At 44.2% G+C, this 20,962-nt stretch overlaps 2 protein-coding genes across 21 annotated transcripts in view; one reads left to right on the top strand and one right to left on the bottom strand.

The window, feature by feature from the left end:
* NCR3 (natural cytotoxicity triggering receptor 3) overlaps positions 1–20,962 on the bottom strand; it is a 33,095-nt gene that overhangs the window by 11,576 nt on the left and 557 nt on the right. For 10 of the 20 annotated variants that reach the window (XM_086369371.1, XM_086369373.1, XM_086369368.1 and 7 more), the window contains exon 2: positions 20,688–20,777. The exons of 5 other annotated variants lie outside the window; for them this stretch is intronic. Coding sequence is in view for 5 of the 15 variants with exons in the window: in XM_086369364.1 (XP_086225490.1) it covers positions 20,688–20,811 (124 nt within the window). In the remaining 10 variants the exon portion in view is untranslated. Of the gene's footprint in view, positions 1–20,687; positions 20,874–20,962 lie in introns of those variants that run through there. 5 more of the 20 variants (XM_086369364.1, XM_086369370.1, XM_086369365.1 and 2 more) reach the window with 4 other exon arrangements.
* AIF1 (allograft inflammatory factor 1) lies at positions 6,823–9,090 on the top strand. The gene is made up of 6 exons (XM_086369407.1): positions 6,823–6,935; positions 7,110–7,171; positions 7,279–7,345; positions 8,018–8,059; positions 8,414–8,576; positions 8,884–9,090. The coding sequence occupies exons 1-6, from the start codon at positions 6,911–6,913 to the stop codon at positions 8,966–8,968; spliced, it is 444 nt and encodes a 147-aa protein (XP_086225533.1). The 5' UTR covers positions 6,823–6,910; the 3' UTR covers positions 8,969–9,090.

Here is a 20,962-nt window from a genome sequence, read left to right as displayed (position 1 = left end):
GCTAGAAGTTGACACTAAGTTTTGTTGTTTTTCAATTCATGATAAATTTTGAGAAACAATTTCCACCTGCTTTTGGCAATACATTTCTGGTGTGTTGTCACCTTTTGGAAAATTGCGTTCCTCTTCTTTACCTTTTTTTTTCATAGTTAATTGAACAGAAGCTTTGGTCATTTCTTTTTGTTACTCATCCAAATGAGCCAGAGGGCTTCCCTAGTGGTCTAGTGGTTAAGAATCTGCCTGCCAATGCAGGGGACACGGTTCCTGTTCCAGAAAGGTTCCACACAACTAAGCCTGGGTACCACAGCTACTGAGACCGCCCTCTACAGTCTGTGCTGTGCTCTGCAACAAGAGAGGCCCTCACACTGCAATAAGGACCCAATAGAGCCAAAAATAAATGTCTTTTAAAAAACAGAGAGAGAAACTTTTAAGTTTAAAAAAAAAATGAGCTAGATTCTTCTAAACTATTAGCAGCAGGACCTTTGGAGCAGGGGGCAGGATGGCTTTCCAGATTTACAAGTTCAAGGACTCCTTCTCTTTGCCACGTGCTGTGCTGAGTCGCTCAGTCGTGTCCAACTCTTTGCGACCTCAAGGACTGTAGCCCGCCAGGCTACCCTGTCCATGGGGATTCTCCAGGCAAGAATACTAGAGTGGGTTACCATGCCCTCCTCCAGGGGATCTTCCCAACCCAGGGATTGAACCTAGGTCTCCAGCATTGCAGGCAGATTCTTTACATCTGAGCCACCAGGGAAGCCCCTCTTTTGCCATAACAATGGATTATTTTCCTTAAAATTTGGTACCTCTGTATAGCCACTACCTCCACAACCTCTGAGAACCTCTCCCAGTTAAGCAAGCATTTACTGCCTACCCCCAGCCTCAGGCTTCTTTATTTCACAGAAGAGCTCACAGGCTGCCGTTTCCCAAGTTCACCTAAGGTGATGAACTTAATATTAAAAGGAGAATTTTGCTGGCACTTTCTGAGATCTGCTGCCTCCGGGTCCCTTTGGGTGCTTTAAAACATTCTCTCAGATTTCTCCGGTGGTCCAATGGTGTTGAACAAGACTCTTGAGTCCCTTGAACTGCAAGGAAATCTAACCAGTCCATCCTAAAGGAAATCAGGCCTGAACATTCATTGGAAGGACTGATGCTGAAGCTGAAACTCCAATACTTTGGCCACCTGATGCAAAGAACCGACTCATTGGAAAAGACCCTGATGCTGGGAAAGATTGAGGGCAGGAGGAGAAGGGGACGACAGAGGATGAGATGGTTGGATGGCATTACCGACTCGACGGACATGAGTTTGAGCAAACTCTGGGAGTTGGTGATGGACAGGGAAGCCTGGCGTGCTGCAGTCCATGAGGTTGCAAAGAGTCGGACATGACTAACTGAACTGAACCAGTGGCTAAGATTCCACACTCCCAGTGCAGGGGGCCCAGGTTTGGTCCTTGGTCAGGGAACTAGGTCCCACACGCCACAACGAAAATTGAAGATCCCACGTGCCTCAACTAAGACCCAGCACGGACAAATAAATATTTTTTAAAAAACAAAAGCATTCTGTCTTCACCTTTACTGGTATTTGAATCTGCTCAGTCAGCACCGCTCTTAGCTTTTCTCTCCAGGTGTTAGGCCTTTCCTCCCAGGAAGGTATATTTGCTTTTTTTTTTTTAAGCAGTCACTGGGACCCTCCCTATTCGCCTGGTTTTCTGGAAGGATGCCTGGGACTGCCTGCTCAGTGGGGAATTGGTCACACAGATGCATAAATTGGAGCTTGTAGGCACTCTGTATCTCCTAGCTTCACTGAAAATGTAGTGTGTGTGTGTGTTTCCAATCTCTTTACAGGTGTCAAGAAGAGAAATTTAGAAATAAACTGCTGCCACATTCCCCTCAAAGCTCTACAAGGAGGCTTTTTAGAAAAGAGAAATCTTTGGCAGTAGCAATCTTGGTGAGTTGGTTATGGCTCTATGGAGCTGTCCCTTGTCAGCTCAGAATCCTCACTTGTTCTCTGGCCTCAGGGAAAGCCTTTGGTTAACCAATTCCTGTCTGGTGCAAACACCAGGATGCCCTTTTGTTCATTTACAATAAGAAATAAGGCTGCAGAGACCAGAGACCTGCTACTTCCCAGTTCCTCCAACTCTCTCTCTCTCTCTCTCACACACACACACACACACACACACACACACACACACACACGGATCATTTAGGGTCCCAGCTGGAAATCACATCTTCAAATTTGATTAATTTGAGGAGATAGTTTATTTACAAGGGTGTAGTGGGGTTTGAGGAGATAGTGTATTTACAAAGGTGTAAAGGCAATGGCACCCCACTCCAGTACTCTTGCCTGGAAAATCCCATGGACGGAGGAGCCTGGTGGGCTGCAGTCCATGGGGTCGCTAAGAGTTAGACACGACTGAGCGACTTCACTTTCACTTTTCACTTTCATGCATTGGAGAAGGAAATGGCAACCCACTCCAGTGTTCTTGCCTGGAGAATCCTAGGGACCGGGGAGCCTGGTAGGCTGCCCTCTATGGGGTCGCACAGAGTCAGACATGACTGAAGCGACTTAGCAGCAGCAGCAGCAGCAGCAGCAGCAGCAGTGGGATTTAGGGAGAAGGCAATGGCACCCCATTCCAGTGTTCTTGCCTGGAGAATCCCAGGGACGGGGAGCCTGGTGGGCTGCCGTCTCTGGGGTCACACAGAGTCGGACACGACTGAAGCAACTTAGCAGCAGCAGCAGCAGTGGGATTCAGGGGCTTCCATGGTGGTTCAGATGGTAAAGAATCTGGCTGCGATGAGGGGGACCCAGGTTTGATCCCTGGGTTGGGAAGATCCCCTTGAGGAGGGCATAGTAACCCACTCCAGTATTCTTGCCTGGAGAATTCCCATGGACAAAGGAGCCTGGTGGGCTACAGTCCATGGGGTCACAAAGAGTCGTCTGCAACTGAGTGACTATGCACAGCACAGCACAGAGGGGTTTATTGAATCACAAGGGATATTGCGACCCCGGCCCAAAGGGATGAGCAGAGAAGAGATTATGGCAGAGGCTCTAACTCATTTTGTGCCATAAATCTCTTTGGCATTCTGGTACATCAAATTAAAGAATATATAACAAAGTAAAACCATTACACTGTTTCAGTTATCAAAATATCAATAAATGTTGGGATAGAATAAACCATGTACTTACTACCACATGATAAGACAAGAGATTTAAAATGCAGGCAAGTTGAAGTTAGATTTTAATAAAGGTATATTAGTATAAAAGACATTGTTGCTGGCTTGAGTAAGAACTTTAGGGATTTCCCTGATGGTCCAGTGGCTGAGATTCTGTGCTCCCAGTGCAGACGGCACGGGTCTGATCCCTGGTCAGGGAACTAGATCCCACATGCGGCAACTAAAAGACTGGGGCAGCCAAATAAATACAATTAATTAATTTAAAAAATAACTTTAAAACTGTGAAGTGGTCTTTGACAAGGTGACACATGTAATGCTGGATGTGAGAAGAGGATGTACTTTTTCATCTTTTCCAAATTTCACAGACCTCCTGAGATTTATTCCCTGGACTTCTGAAACCTGGAAAAGGACAGAGTCATGTAGAGCAGGTTGCCTGGAGGGGAGCCTTGCCCATAGATGGAGGTGTCAGCCAGCCCAAGGTGACTCTGTAGGAAAGGAGCCAGAGGAATGAATACCCTTAACTTAATGTTCTCCCGCCCTGCTCTTTTCCTACCAGGCTCCCCATTAGCCAAAACAGCCAGAACTCAGAGGTGCCCTTGGCATGGTCTATACAGGTTAGTCTCTTGGGACACAGAACAGAGTGGGAGAGGGAAAATGGAGGGGGCAAGCAGAAGACATCCATGCCACCCCCCCATACACACACACAGACAAGCTTTCTAGCCCGTGTATTTTCTTTGCGGAGGTACCCAGAGGGCCTAATTCTAACAGGAGGTCCCCTGCAGAGTGTAGAACCATATCAAGGCCCTCCTACCCCTTAGCAACAGGACACTAGGCTCATAAAGGATGCTAACCTCACAGGGTTCTAGATGGCCATTTCCTGAGCCAGCTCAGCACTCTCTCCCTGACTGCTTGGCTTGGACACTAACAACCCTAGTCTTGGAGACACTTCCTTTTTTCTGCCTCCAAGACCCATAGTCCCACTGCCCAATGTCACATACTTCAGCCACGTTTATACCTTTGGTGAGTACAGCAAGTCCTGCAGGCTGGGGAGTCACTTAGTCACTTCAGGGCCCGTGGCTCTCAACCTTGAGTGTGTCAGAATCATCTGAGGCATTTGTTGAAAAGCTATTGCTGGACACCACCCCTAGAGTTTCTGATTCGGTAGGTCTGGGATGGATCCATTTCTGACATATGCTGGTGGAAGGATCACTCATTGAGAGCCACTGCTTTAAGGAGACTGCTTGTCTCTGCTGAGATCTAGAGTTTGCAGCCTCACTGTCAGAAAGTTACCCACTTCCCTTATTTCCAGGTTCATGGTGGATTCCTAGCTCCCTGGCAGCTCTCTGCCCAGAGGCCCCGCCTCCCCTTCAGCTCTGACTGCAGACTCTCTTCGGTCTGTGGAGGGTGGGGTGGGGTGGCAGAGGCCCCTGGGTTTGGGTGGGAGGCGTCTTCTTGCATCACTGCTCTTCACAGGCTTTCCCATGTCTGTGTTTATGCTGAGTTTCACTCATTTGCCTATCTTGTTGCTCTTTGCTCTTCACTTTTGGCCCATGGTCAGAGTAGCTGTCACTTTCTCTTTCCCAGGGAGTCCTCTTGAGCATCTCAGTTCTGCCTCACCTTGGTCGTCTGCCAAGTCAACTTCAGGGAAAGGCTGCGTGGGGAGGCGATCTCAGTCCAAATAAAAGCCAGATTCTCCCCAACAGCCTACAAGGCCGTAGGCAATCTGGCCTCATCTCCTGCCTGTTTCCCCTCACACACCCAGCTCCAGCTACACTGGCCTCCTGCTGCTTCACGAATACTCAGACATCCAGACATGTCCTCACTTTAGGACCTTTGCATTTTTTGTTCCCTGTGCTTGAAGTGCTCCTCTCCTGCATATCCACGAGGCTTGTTCCTTCACCTGCTTGAAATCTTTACCCAAATATCCTTTTCTTAGGGAAGCCTCCCTGAGCACCTCATTTATTTATTAAGTAATATTTATTTCGCCACGCCAGATGTTAGTGCGGCACACAGGATCTTCGATCTTCATTGCACCATGAGAACTCTTAGCTGTAGCATGTGGGATCTAGTTCCCTGACCAGGGATCAAACCCGGGCCCCTGGCATTGGGAGCACAGAGCCTTAGCCACTGGACCACCAGGGAAGTCCCCCGAGCACCCTATTTAAATCTGCAGTCCACGCAGCCCTTCCTATCCCCCTCCCTACTTTGCTCTTCTCCATAGGCACCTACCATCTTTGATATACTTGTTTTTCTTATCTGTCTTCCTTAATTAGATTGTCCATGAGGACCAGAGTTTACATTTACCTGGTTCATTGGGCCAAGCAAGGCGCCTGGCATATAGTAAGTACTCAATAAACATTTGTTGAATTAGCATATGAATCTAAAAAATGGATTTCCCCCACTAGGCACTGAGACCTTCGGGAGGGCAGGTTTGCAGTCTTCCCTGCAGAGGAAGAGATAGCAATAAAGGGAACTCAAGAGGCTAGAGTCCCCTCCAGCATCTCCCCAACGCATATGGGTCAGGGCAAGGGCAGTGAGAAGTGAAAACTCCCTTCTGCAGAAGGGGAAATAGGTTGGGGTGGGGGTGGGGGACAGAGAAAAGCAAAGGTGTGCCCATCAGTACTAAGACTGTGGCTGGAGCTCAGTGCAGGGAGTTTAGACAGAAGTGTCTCAGTGAGGGGGACGCACAGTCTTCGTCTCCCCTAGAGCCACTGGCCCAAAGGAGTGTGCCTAGGAGGGCATTTATCAGGGGCTGCTGCCCACTCTGTTGAGTAAGGAGTGGGGAGCTACTCCCACTCTGTTGAACCCACAGTGACCAGCATCCCTCACACCCTTAAGGTCAGCCTCACCCTTGGCTCTTGTATCCACTAACACTGTCTCTTTCAGCACCACCGGCCTCCAAAGAATCCACTGTCTTTTTTTGGCTGTGCCACGCAGCTTGTGGAATTTTAGTTCCCCGACCAGGGACTGAACCTGGGCCTGAGGCAGTGAGAGCACTGGAGTCCTAACTACTGAATCATCAGGAAATTCTCCCACCAAAGATTCTACTTAAATTCTCAAATTTCAGAGATCTGTAGACTTCACTGAAAGTTTCAAAGGAGATAAGATGAAGGGATTACATTGCATATCCTAAAGCAAACAAACTAAGACTCCCTTGTCAGACACTTCTGTATTTCCAAGTGCCTCTCTGGAGCCACCAGGATGGAAGTGAAGTGTCTCTTCCTTTCCAGACCCTGCACCCATCTCATCACCCTCCCGGATCTGCCAGCGACTTCAGGTTCTTCTCCGGTCCAGAGTACAGAAAAATTTAGTCTGCCTTTCCTCAGCTTCCTATCCAAACCTGCATGTCCAGACTTGTGAAACCTGGGCCTCAGTCACCTGAAACTCCAGACCTGTTCAGAGATTCTCTCTTCCTGAGAATCAATGCCCCTGGGGTCTTACAGACCTTCCCCTGTGGTTTATCAGAACATTTCTTACACGTACACCCTGGGCTCTCCTTTAGAGGAATGAAGAATGTTATTTTCTCGTCTCCTTTCTAGACCCTACTCCCCCTTTTTCTTGGGTGCTACTGTCAGCAGAAGCTGAAGAGGAAGTGAGGCCTGGGACTTAGAGGAGGAGGGAATGAGGGGAAAGGGGAAGTTTGGGAGGCAGGCCTCCAGGAAGCTGATGGGAGAGGAGAGCTGGCAGACAGAGAAGGCACCCAGTCTGTGTTGTTTCCTCCATCTCAACCAGCACCTGCTGAGCTATGAGCGAAACTAGGGATTTACAGGGTAGGGAAGGTGGAATAGGCAGGATTCTAAAATGGGAAAAAGGAGCTGGACAGTACTGGGCTCGGGGGCTGGGAAGCTGGCTTATGAAAGCAGAACTGTAATGGCTTCAGGCTGAGCTTGGGGGTGAGGAGAGGAAGGTGGGGTGAAGCTACATTAACCTTTGCGCTCCTTCAGGAGGAAAAGCCTTTGGGCTGCGGAAAGCCCAGCAGGAAGAGAGAATCAATGAAATCAACCAGGTAAAAGGAAGGGCCTTGGCCAGGGCAGTGGGTAGGGTGGATTGGGGGGGGGCGTGTTGTTGGACCGGGTGGGGGGCCCTACCCAGGTTCTTGCTTTCCCCCTACAGCAATTCCTGGATGATCCCAAATACAGCAGTGATGAGGACCTGCCCTCCAAACTGGAAGCCTTCAAGAGTGAGGGGACAACTCTAGGGGTGGAGAAGGGGGTGAGGAGGGTAGGCTTTCCCCAGGGAGAGAGGACAGAAGAAACAAAGTCTATATTTTTAAAATAATTTTATCTATTTATTATTTATTTATTTTGGCTGAGCTGGTGGGTCTTCATTGTGCAATAGGCTTTTCTCCAGTTTCGGGGAGCAGGGGTTACTCTCTAGTTGTGCTGCATGGACTTCTCATTTTGAGGGCAAGAGGGCTTCAGTAGCTACGGTTCCCTGGGCTCTATAGAACAGCCTCAGTAGTTGTGGCACTTGGGCTTAGCTGCTTTGTGGCATATAAGGGATCTTCCTGGGCCAGGGATCGAACCCCTGTCTCCTGCATTGGCAGGCCGGTTCTTTACCACTAAGCCACCAGGGAAGCACACAAAGTCTACTTTTGAGGTGGGAAAATGGCAGGTTGCCTCTGTTGCCGCCCTAGTAACAGCCCCTTTCCCTGGCCTGTCCCTCTCTCAGTACCCTCTCTGGTTCCCGACACCTTAACAGGGCCCCTCAGCTCCCCAACCCCTACTTCCTCTACCTGCCCCATCTCTTCCTCCTCTTCTCCCATCTGCAACCCCTTTCTCAATCCCTGCCCTGCCTCTGCCTGTGACCCTCCAGCCAGTGCTGACCCTCTCTGCTTTCTCCCCTCATCCAGAGAAATACATGGAGTTTGACCTGAATGAAGATGGAGGTATCGGTAAGAAAGGGGTGATTTGGGGGAAGTGTGCAGAGCTACAAGAGGGAGGTCTTTCCTACAGTGCTCCATTTCCAGTGGTTTGGGAGAGATGACAGTGACCAGAGTAGGGTGTGTGTGTGTGTGTGTGTGTTAGTTGCTAAGCTGTGTCTGACTCTTTGTGATCCCATGGACTGTAGCCTGCCAGGCTACAGGAATTCTGCCGACGGAATTCTCCAGGCTAGAATACTGGAGTGGGTTGCCATTTCCTTCTCCATCAGAGTAGGATGGGGAATGGTAATGAGATGGTGGAGGTAACAGAGAGAGAGAGAGAGAGGGGGGCTTCCCTCTTCTCACCCCCATCTTCTGTGCCTCCAGATATCATGTCCCTGAAGCGAATGATGGAGAAACTTGGGGTTCCCAAGACCCACCTGGAGCTAAAGAAATTAATCATGGAGGTATCCAGTGGCCCTGGGGAGACTTTCAGCTACTCTGACTTTCTCAAGATGATGTTGGGCAAGAGATCTGCCATTCTAAAAATGTGAGAGTCCAGTTCCAGCCTCTCCTACACTTAACTGTTTTCTCTTCCCCTGTCTCCATCCCCAGGCCCACCTTCTACACATAGCCCAGCATGCATTTCTCTTCTGTCTTTCGAGAGACCCTTCCCAGGTCCTATTCTCATCCATGATTCTGGTCCCCAAGGCCCTCAAGACTCTGACTCCTGCCCTTTCTCCTTCTCCCCCCACCCTCACAACCCTCATCCTTTTCTGGACTTTCACAGCACACTAAAACTTATTCTCTTGAGAAGATTGTCCTCTGATCCCCGTGTCTCTTCCCATCTCAACCAGGATCCTGATGTATGAAGAGAAAGCAAGAGAACAGGAGAAGCCAACAGGTCTCCCAGCCAAGAAAGCTATCTCTGAGTTGCCCTGATTTGTGGTGAGGGAGGTGTGGTGGAATTGAAGGGGCTTCTAATGACTCCAACATAGAAAAAGAAGACAAAATTGTGAACCAGAGCCAGACTAACTTAAATAAATTATCCTCCTTCAGATGAATTCAGCTTGGTTACTGTTTGATTTTTTTCCCCCTGGGTTTGGGAAGGGGTGAAGCATCTGTGAGAGAAGGGTAGCAAGGATTTGCCCATATGAGCAGTCCATCAACAATTCTGTAGTATATTTACCACATAGCAGATGATTTTGTCCAACGGGGGGATGTATAAGACAGCCTGACCTCAAGGAATTTAAGTGGGATGAAAAGACATGTATAGACAAAAAAAAAAAATAGCTCAAGCTCATGATGAAGAGCAAAAATTACCTTGAACCAACATCCTCTATTACTATAAGCTTTGTAACCTCAGAAAATCCTTCAGCCTCTCTGAGTCTTTCATTTGAAAACGAGAATAAGAGGATCTACCCTGCAGTGCGTGACATATCATAAGCCCTCAATAATGTTTAAAACTTGAGTGGATGGACAGATAGATGAAAGAACTGTTGTTATTCAATTAAGGATTCACAACACTATAATGGCTGATAATTTAAGCGAAAATGAGTCTTGAGGTCCTTTTGGAGGCAAGCTACAAAAACTGAGCCTAATAAAAGGAAAAGGGGCTTGTACTAGGAGAGTACTGAGGGCAGATTCCAGGAATACAGGATCCCTGGATGGCAGATAGGATTAAATAGCCAACTTCAGGGAAGGCAAGAAGCCTGAGAGTTCCCAGGCCTTTGGTGAGGGTATTCCTGAACTCTTCCCCCAAAGGGTCCAGTCCGGTTAACTCCAGCAACTCCGAGTTGCTGGCCACTGTTTCAGATTTCCCTACTCCCTGGAAAGCAAAAATCAAGTTGGCCCAGCTTGTTTCATGTCCCAAGGAGAGACCAGGCCCATAAGGTCACATGTATTGGCCCTTTCCAGTGGTAAAGCCAGGTTGGCATCTTAAGAGTGCTACAGTAACTGGATAGGACTTCAGACGAGGAAGAGATCTATGTGGGTTCAATAAAATATCTGCATATAACAAAATTAATAGCTAACCTTAATTGAGCACCTACTATATACTGGGTAGATGCTTTCTGTGTATTAATTCTTCCCAACAACTCTGGTGACACAAAGGACAGAAAGGATCTGGGGCTTAAATTTGTTCATTCAGGATAAACTGGGTTATATTCATACAATGGACTATTATTACCTAACAATAAGAATGAACTACTACATGCAACAATGTAATTAATTTCATTAATACAATGTTGATAAAAAGCAGACAGAAAAGAACACTTATGGTACAATTCCATTTGAATAAAGTACAAAACAAGTAAAACTAATATATATTATTAGAAATCAGGATAGTAGTTAGCCTTGGGGGAGGACAGAGACTAAAAGAGCCCTTGGCAGCTTCTGTGCTAGTTAAGGCTCTGTTTTTGGTTACATGCTCTGCTCAGTTCATGACAAGTTATTAAAATTTCACACACACACATATATATATATAGGAGAAAGGCATGGCAACCCACTGCAGTATTCTTGCCTGGAAAATCCCATGGACAGAGGTGCCTGGTAAGCTATGGTCCATGGGGTCACAAAGAGTTGGACATGACTGAATTGACTTGGCATGCATGTGTATGTGTGTGTGTGTGTGTGTGTGTGTATATATATATATATAAAATGCACACACACACACGCACTTTGATAAGATTTTAAAAATCATTTATTGGGCATTAACTATGTTCCATCCCCTATTCCAGGTGCCTGGGATATAAAAGTAACAAAACAAAGATCCCTGCCTTTGTGAAGTTTATGTTCTACTGCAGTAACTGATACGGGAGGAGGACAGATAACAAACAGTAAATATAATTTTAAATTTCTATGCTCTATTTTAAAATGACAGTATTATTTTTAAAAAAAAGAGCAGGTTAAAGGGAATCAGGGGTGCAAAGATGGTCAGGAAGATTAAAATTCTGAAAGGGTAATCAGGAGAGGATTCAGTGAGGAGGTGACCAACAGTGAACAAAAACTTCAAGAAAATACAGCAGTGAGCCACGCAGGTTTCTGGGGGAAGAGCCATTTGTGCACAAGGAAAGGAGCAGAGAGGGCCCTAGAGTGAGAAAGGCCTGTGCAGATAGAGAGAGTGCTGCTGCTAAGTCACTTCAGTCATGTCCGACACTGTGTGACCCCATAGACGGCAGCCCACCAGGCTCCCCTATCCCTGGGATTCTCCAGGCAAGAACACTGGAGTGGGTTGCCATTTCCTTTTCCAATGTATGAAAGTGAAAGTGAAGTCGCTCAGTTGTGTCCGACTCTTCGTGACCCCATGGACTGTAGCCTACCAGGCTCCTCCGTCCATGGGATTTTCCAGGCAAGAGTACTGGAGTGGGGTGTCATTGCCTTCTCCGATAAAGAGAGTAATAAGATAAAAAACCCAACAGGGGGCCAGGAGATCAAGTCAGTAAATCCTGAAGGAAATCAGTCCTGAATATTCATTGGAAGGACTGATGCTGAAGCTGAAACTCCAATACTTTGGCCACCTGATGAGAAGAAGTGACTCACTAGAAAAGATCCTGATGCTGGGAAAGATTGAAGGCAGGAGGAGAAGGAGAAGATAAAGGATGAGATGGTTGGGTGGCATCACCAACTTGATGGACATGAGTTTGAGCAAACTTCAGGAGTTGGTGATGAACAGGGAAGCCTGGCATGCTGCAGCCCATGGGGCTGCAAAGAGTCAGACATGACTGAGCAACTGAACTGAACTGAATAGGGGGCCAAGTCATCTAGGGTCTTGTAGGCTGCAGTAAGGACTTTAGCTTTTATTCTGAGAGAAATGGAGTGGCACTGCAGGACTCTGAGTAAAGGAATGCTCTTCAATCTCCTTTGAGAAAAGGCCCACTCTGGCTTCAGTGTAGAGAACACTGTAGGAGCAGAGGTAAGCATAAGACGACCAGTTAGGAGGCTGTTCCTGTAAACCTGGTGAGAGATTAGGATGGCTCAGATCAAGGCAGAAGCAGTGGAAGTGAAGAGGTGGGATTCTGGATGTTTTCTCAAGCTAGGATTTCCTGTCTGATTCAAAGTGTAGAGTGTGACAACTAAAGGAATTGATGAGGTTTCCAGGGTTTTTGACTTAACTGGAATTTTCATTTTTATAAAACATTTACTTATTTGTATTTATTTATTGGCTGTGCTGGGTCTTAACTGTAGCACACAGGATCTGTGATCTTCGTTGTGACATGCAGGATGTTTAGTTGTGGAATGTGGGATATAGCACCCCAATCAGGGATCGAACTCGGACCCCTGCATTAGGAGTGTGAAGTGTTAGCCACTGGACCACCAGGGAAATCCCTGAAATTTTTAAACTGTCATCAGCTGAGATGGTGAAGGCTGTGGACAGAGAAATTATTGAAAGACTAGAGATCAAATGGAGAAGGAAATGGCAACCCATTCCAGTATTCTTGCCTGGAAAATCCCATGGACGGAGGAGCCTGGTAGGCTGCAGTCCATGGGGTTGCGATGAGTCAGACATGACTGAGCAACTTCACTTTCACTTTTCACTCTTATGTATTGTAGAAGGAAATGGCAACCCACTCCATTATTCTTGCCTGGAGAATCCCAGGGACAGAGGAGCCTGGTGGGCTGCCGTCTATTGGGTCACACAGGTTTGGACATGACTGAAGCAACTTAGCAGCAGCAGCAGCAGAGATCAAAATGTTTGCTTTTGGACATACTGAATTTGAAACCATCTGTTAGACATCTAAGAGGTGATGGCAAGTACACAGCTGTGTATACAAGTCCAGTGTTGGAAGTGAGGTCTCTGATGAAGATACACATTTGGGAAGTTATTAGCATATTAACATTATTTCAAGCCATGAGGCTGATACCCTTGACATTTGCAGTTTGAGTAGAAGGTGGGGATGAAGACTTGACTGGAGTGGCTTTAACAAAGAAAGAGAGGAGATAAGGAGATTGTGAGTACAGAGAGCACTTCCAAGAAATTTTGCTGTGGTAACTGTCCAGGGGAAGGGGACGAGAGAATCATTTGAAAGTCTGAGAACTGAAGTCATCTCAACCACCTTCATCTTTTTTTTTTTTTCTCATCTCAATCATCTTAATGAGCCTCAGGATAAAACTCTTACCAGATTCTTACTAAATTTGCCACTCTCATTTTCCATAATGGACAGGCAGGTGTAGGTTCCAAATCCATGCCTCTGCTTATCAGTTCACAGGGCCCAAGATGTGCACTTGCTCCTCAAACCTGGCTAAATCTTAACAAGTTCTTCATATCAGTTAATAACTTTCCCTAATCACTTTCAGACTTTCCCAGAAACATTTCTGACCTACCCAGGCACAGTCTGATTCTTATTCCTCTACTTCTATAATATAAATTAGTAACTAAAATGGACACGAATGGGCGAATTTAATTCAAATGACCATTGTATCTACTCTGTGGGCAAAAATCTCTTAAAAGAAATGGAGCAGCCTTCACAGTCTACAAAAGAGTCCAAAATGCAGTACCTGAACCATCTCAAAAATGACGGAACGATCTTGGTTCGTTTCCAAGGCAGACCATTCAACATCACAGTAATCCAAGCCTATGCCCCAACCACTAATGCTGAGGAAGCTGAAGCTGAACAATTCAAGACCTTCTAGAACTAAGACCAAAAAAAGATGTCCTTTTCATCATAGGGAACTGGAATGCAAAAGCAGGAAGTCAAGAAATACCCAGAATAACAGGCAAGTTTGGGCTTGGCGTACAAAATGAAGCAGGGAAAAGGCTAACAGAATTCTGTCAAGAGAACACACTGGTCATAGCCAACATCCTTTCCCAACAACCCAAGAGATGACTCTACACGTGAATATTACCAGACGGTCAATACCGAAATCAAATTGACTATATTCTTTGCAGCCTAAGATGGAGAAGCTCTATACAGGCTTCTATATCAGCTTCTATATCAGCAAAAACAAGATACGGAGCTGACTATGGCTCAGATCACGAGCTCCTTATTGCAAAATTCAAGCTTAAATTGAAGAAAGCAGGGAAAAATACTAGACCGCTCAATATGACCTAAATCAAATCCCTTATGATTATACAGTAGAGGTGATGAACAGATTCAGGGGATTAGATCTGGTAGACAGAGTGCCTGAAGAACTACGGACAGAGGTTTATAACACTGTACAGGAGGCAGTGACCAAAACTATTCCAAAGAAAAAGAAATGAAAGAAAGCATGATGATTGTCTGAGGAGGCCTTACAAATAGCTGAGAAAGGAAGAGAAGCAAAAGGCAAAGCAGAAAGGGAAAGATACACCCAACTGAATTCAGAGTTTCAGAGAATAGCAAGGAGAGATAAGAAAGCCTTCTTAAGTGAACAATGCAAAGAAATAGAGGAAAACAGTAGAATGGGAAAGACTAGAGATCTCTTCAAGAAAACTGGAGATACCCAGGGAACATTTCATGCAAAGACGGGCACACTAAAGGACAGAAACAGCAAGGACCTAACAGAAGCTGAAGCTATTAAGAAGAGATAGTAAGAAGACACAGAAGAACTATACAAAAAAGGTCTTAATGACCCAGATAACCATAACGGTGTGGTCACTCACCTAGAACCAGACATCCTAGAGTGTGAAGTCAAGTGGGCCTCAGGAAGCATTACTATAACCAAAGCTAGTGGAGATGATGGAATTCCAGCTGAGCTATTTCAAATCCTAAAAGACAATGTTGTTAAAATGCCACACTCAATATGCAAGCAAATTTGGAAAACTCAGTAATGGCCACGAGACTGGAAAAAGTCAGTTTTCATTCCAATCCCAAAGTAAGTCAAGGCTAGAATGTTCAAACTACCATACAATTGTACTCATTTTACATGCTAGCAAGGTAAATGGCAATCCACTCCAGTACTATTGCCTGGAAAATCCCATGGACAGAGGAGCCTGGTAGGCTACAGTCTATGGGGTCGCAAAGAGTCAGACACAACTGAGCAACTTCACTTTCACGATTTCAAGGTAATGCTCAAAAATCCTTCAAGCTAGGCTTCAACAGTATGTGAACTGAGAACTTCCAGGTGTACAAGCTAGATTCAGAAAAGGCAGAGTAGCCAGAGATCAAACTGCCAACATCCAATGGATCATAGAAAAGGCAAGAGAATTCCAGAAAAACATCTGTTTCACTGACTATACAAAAGCCTTTTACTATGTGGATCACACCAAACTATGAAAAATTCTTCAAGAGATGGGAATACCAGACCACCTTACCTGCTTTCTGAAAAGCCTGTATGCATGTCAAGAAGTAACAGTTAAAACCAGACATGGAACAATGGACTGGTTCAAAACTGGGAAAGGAAGTAAGTCAAGGCTGTATATTGTCACCCTGTTTATTTAACTTATATGATGAGTACCTCATGCTAAATACCGGGCTGGATGAAGCACAAGGTGGAATCAAGATTGCTGGGAGAAATATCAACAATCTCAGATATGCAGATGATACCACTTTAATGGCAGAAAGAGAAGAGGAACTACAGAGCCTCTTGATGAAGGTAAAAGAGGACAGTGAAAATGGTGGCTTAAAATCCAACATTAAAATAACTAAGATCATGGCCTCTGGTCCCATCACTTCATGGCAAATAGATGGGCAAACAGTGGCAGATTTTATTTTCTCAGGCTCCAAAACTTTTCACTGTGGATGATAACTACAGTCATGAAATTAAAAGACGCTTGCTCTTTGGAAGAAAAGCTACAACAAACCTAGACAGCGTATTAAAAAGCAGAGACATCACTTTGCCAACAAAGTGCATACTCAAAGCTATGGTTTTTCCAGTAGTCATGTACAGATGTGAAAGCTGGATGATAAAGAAGACTGAGCACTGAAGAATTGATGCTTTTGAATTGTGGTGCTGGAGAAACTCTTGAGCGTCCCTTTGACAGGAAGGAGATCAAACCACTCAATCCTAAAGGAAATCAACCCTGTATATTTATTGGCAGGACTGATGCTAAAGCTGAAGCTCCAATACTTTGGCCATCTGATGCAAAAAGCTGACTCAGTGGAAAAGATCCTGATGCTGGGAAAGACTGAGGGCAGGAGAAAAGGGGAAAATAAAGGATGAGGTGGTTAGATGGCATCAGCGACTCAATGGACATGAGTTTGAGTAAACTCGGGGAGATAGTGAAAGACAGAGGAGCCTGGCATGCTGTGGTCCATAGAGTCGAAAAAGCTGGGCAGGCCTGAGCAGCTGACTGGACAACAACAACAACTTCTAAAATTTTCTGTGCATATCTCTGGTGCCTTCAGAACATAGTTGTTGTTAACGGGTCACTGGAGAAATTAGAGGAAATTAAAACACAGCTGGAGGCAAATGAAAATGAAAACACAATGATCTAAAATCCATGGGATGCAGCAAAAATATTTCTAAGAAGCAAATTTTCAGTGATACAAACCTACTTCACAAGACAGGAACTGAAGAAATCAGAGGAAATTAAAACACAGCTGGAGGCAAATGAAAATGAAAACACAATGATCTAAAATCCATGGGATGCAGCAAAAATATTTCTAAGAAGGAAGTTTATAGTGATACAAACCTACTTCACGAGACAGGAAAAACCTCAAGTAAACAATCTAACTTTACCCCTAAAGGAACTAGATAAAGAAGAACAAACAAAACCTAAAATTAGTAGAAGAGAAGAAATAATAAAGATAAGAACAGAAATAAATGAAATAAAGAAAAAAAAACACTAACGAAACTAAGAGTTATTCTTTGAAAAGATAAACAAAATCGATAAACTTTTAGCCAGACTCACCAAGAAAAAGAGTCCAAATCAATAAAATCAGAAATGAAAAAGAAGTCAAACTGACACCACAGAAATAGAAAGAATCATAAGTGAAAGTGAAGGCCACTCAGTCGTGTCTGACTCTTTGCGACCCCAAGGACTATATAGTCCATGGAATTCTCCAGGCCAGAATACTGGAGTGGGTAGCCGTTTCCTTCTTCACTGGATCTTCCCAACCCAGGGATCAAACTCAGGTCTCCCACATTGCTGGAGGGTTATTTACCAGCTGAGCCACCAGGGAAGCCCAAGAATACTGGAGTGGGTAGCCTATCCCTTCTCCAGCAGATCTTCCAGACCCAGGAATCAAACCGGGGTCTCATGCATTGCAGGAGGATTTCTTTACCACCTGACCTACTAAGGATCATAAGAGATTGCTACAAATAATTATATGCCAATAAAATGGACAACCTAGAAGAAATGGACAAATTCCTAGAAATGTACAATCTCCTAAGAGTGAATCAGGAAGAAACAGAAAATATGAATAGACCCGTTACTGAAATTGACTCAGTAATTAAAAAAAAACAAACCTTCCAACAAGCAAAAGTTCAGAACCATAATGTCTCTACTAAAGATGAATTCTACCAAACTTTTAAAGAAGATTTAACATTCATCTTTCTCAAACTATTCCAAAAAACTGAAGAGGAAGAAACCCCTTTGAACTCATTCTATGAGGCCAGTATCACCCTGATATCAAAACCAGATAAAGATACCATGAAAATATAAAAATCATAGGCCAATATCACTGATGAACAGATACAAAAATCCTCAGAAAAAATCAGCAAATGGAATTCAACAATACATTACACATGTACACCATGATCAAGTGGGATTTATCCCAAGGATGCATGGATGGTTCAATGTCGGCAAATCAATCAATGCGATATACCACATTAATGAACTGAGAAGGAAAAATCATATGGTCATCTCAATAGATACAGAAAAAAGCTTGTGACAAATTTAACATTCATTTATGATTAAAACTCTCTAGAAAGTGGGCTTAGAGGGGATACACCTCAACATAATAAAGGCCATATATGACAATCCCACAGCTAACATCATACTCAATGGTGAGAAGCTGAAACATTTCCTTTAAGATCTCACCACTTTTATTCAACATAGTATTGGAAGTTCCAGCTATAGGAAGTCAGACAAGAAAAAGAAATTCAAATTAGAAAGGAAGAAGTAAAACTGTTAGTTTGAAGATGATATACATAGAAAATTCTAAATGAATTTGGTAAGTTCAAAAATTTGCAACTTTACCAATGAATCTGGTAACAATTGCAGGATATAAAATTAATACACAGATATCTGTTGCATTTCTACATACTACCAATGAACTATCAGAAAGAAAAAGTAAGAAAACAGTCCCATTTATAATTACATCAAAAAGAATAAAATACCTGGGGACAAATCAAACTAAGGAGCCAAAACACCTGTACTCAGAAATCTGTAAGACACTGATGAGAGAAACTGAAGACAACACAAACAAATGGAAAGGCACCATGCTCAGGGATTGCAAGAATTAAAATTGTTAAAATGATTATGCTACTCAAGGCAATCTGCAGATTCAATGCAATCCCAGTCAAGATACCAATGGCATTTTTCAAAGAACTAGGACAAATAATTCGAAAATTTGTATGCTGCTGCTGCTGCTAAGTCACTTCAGTCATGTCCGACTCTGTGCGACCCCATGACGGCAGCCCACCAGGCTCTGCTGTCCCTGGGATTCTCCAGGCAAAAACACTGGAGTGGGTTGCCATTTCCTTCTCCAGTGCATAAAAGTGAAAAGTGAAAGTGAAGTCGCTCAGTTGTGTCTGACTCTTAGCGACTCCATGGACTGAAGCCTACCAGGCTCCTCCATCCATGGGATTTTCCAGGCAAGAGTACCGGAATGGGTTGCCATTGCCTTCTCCACGAAAATTTGTATAGAAACACACACAAAAAAAACACGAAAAGTCACAACACAGAAAGAACAAGATTAAAAAATGGGCAGAGGACCTGACTAGACATGGAGAACAATATAAAGATTCTTCAAAAATAGAACTACAATACAATAGAGTAATTCTAGTCCTGTGTCTTTATCTGATGGAAATGAAGACATTAATTCAAAAGATATATTTACCCCACGTTCACTGAAGCATTATTTATAATAGCCAAGATATGATAGGTGAGTGGATAAAGAAGATGGTGTGTGTGTGCGTGTGTGCGTGTGTGTGATGGAATATTACTCAGCCAGGAAAAAGAAAGCAACCTTACCATTTGTGTCAACATGGTGGACCTAAAGAGTATTATGCTAAGTAAAATAAGTCAGACAAAGAAGACAAATATTGTATGATTTCACTTACGTATAATCTATAAAAACAAATGTAACAAAGCAGAAATAGAGTCACAGATACAGAGAACAAACAGGTAATTGGGGGAAGGGTAAGGAGAGAAATAGGTATAGATTAAGCAACAGAAACTTTCGGTTACAAAATAACTGAGTCCTAGATATGAAATGTACACTGTAGGGAATATAGTCAATAATTATGCATGGTGACAGATGATAACTAGACTTATGATCATTTTGAAATATCATTTTGAAATATTGATATTTAAATCACAGCGTTGTATACCAAAAACTAACATAGTATTGTAGGCTAACTATACTTCAAAAACAAACAAACTCATACAGAAAGAAATCAGATTTGTGGTGGAGGGAGAGGGAAATGAATGAAGGCAGTCAAGAAATATAAACTTCCAGTTATAAGTAAATACTAGACGTGTAATATATAGCATGATAAATACAATTGAAACTGATTAAAGTTGTTAAGAGTAAATCGTCAGAGTTCTCATCATGAGGAAAAAAATACATTTTTTTCTGTTTAAGTTTGTAACTGTATGAGATGATGGATGTTCACTAAATATGGTAATCACTTCATGATGTTTGTAAGTCAAATCATTATATGCTATACACCTTAAATTTATGTAGTCTGAGAAGGCAATGGCACCCCACTCCAGTACTCTTGCCTGGAAAATCCCATGGACAGAGGAGCCTGGTGGGCTGCAGTCCATGGGGTCGCTAAGAGTTGGACAGGACTGAGCAAATACACCTTAAATTTATGTAGTACTGTGTGTCAATTGTGTCTCAATAAAACTGGAAGAAAAAATAATGTATCACCATCGGTGCATCAATTGTAACAAACGTGCCACACTAATGCACATGTTAATAATAGAGAAAACTGAGGCAGGGGAAGGAATAGACTAGCATTCTCTGTACTTTCTGCTCAATTATTCTGTAAACTTAAAACCGCTTTAATAAAAATCTATTTTACGTGTGTATGTGTGTTAATCACCCAGTCGTGCCCGACTTTTGTAACCCCATGGACTGTAGCCTGCCTGAATCCTCTGTCCATGTAATTCTCCAGGGAAGAATACTGAAGAAATGGACTGGTTGCCATTTCCTTCTCCAGCGGATCTTCCCCACCCAGCGATCCAACCTGGGTTTCCTGCGTTGCACGCAGATTCTTTACCAGGGAAACCCCTATTTTTTAATATATACCCAATGGGTAAAAAAATAGATGTTGAATGATTTGCTGAACAAGTAGGGGGTATGATTAGAGCAGAATAAATCCATGGGTTTGAAGAGTCGGAGAGGACTCAGCACGCGCTCGCTCGCGCGCGCGCTCTCTCTCTCTCTCTCTCTCACACACACACACACACACACACACACACACACACTCAGCACGCGCTCGCTCGCGCGCGCGCTCTCTCTCTCTCTCTCTCTCTCTCTCACACACACACACACACACACACGAGTAACAGAGCTTCCCAGGTGGCTCTCTGCCAGTGTGGGAGACACAAGAGACATGGGTTCGATACCTGTATTGGGATGGATTGGAAGGATCCCCTGGAGTAGAAAATGGCAACTCAGTTCAAGATCGCCTGGAAAATTCCACCGGACAGAGGAACCTGGAAGGGTACAGTCCATGTAGTCCCAGTCCATGCGGTCCCAAAGAGTCAGACACGACTGAGCGACTACACACACACACACACACACACACACACACACACACACACACACACGTAATCGGAGACAAAGGAGGGGAATGGTACTGCATTTCGCAGAATTAAACCCGTTATGAAGTAAACGGAAA

The sequence above is a fragment of the Bos grunniens genome, chromosome 23, assembly GCF_055505025.1.
Source record: "Bos grunniens cultivar Pamir isolate PY7600 chromosome 23, Bosgru_T2T1.0, whole genome shotgun sequence".
NCBI classification, from domain to species: Eukaryota; Metazoa; Chordata; class Mammalia; order Artiodactyla; family Bovidae; genus Bos; species Bos grunniens.
Note: the sequence above shows the minus strand (reverse complement) of the source record. Positions and strands in the feature narration are given on the sequence as shown.

Excerpts from the sequence above, each read along its gene's own strand:
- AIF1 (XM_086369407.1), top strand. The coding sequence starts at position 6,911 with ATGAGCGAAACTAGGGATTTACAGG. Across the intron at positions 6,936-7,109 it reads CGAAACTAGGGATTTACAGG|GAGGAAAAGCCTTTGGGCTG; the intron begins GTAGGGAAGGTG and ends GCGCTCCTTCAG. Across the intron at positions 7,346-8,017 it reads CAAACTGGAAGCCTTCAAGA|AGAAATACATGGAGTTTGAC; the intron begins GTGAGGGGACAA and ends CCCCTCATCCAG.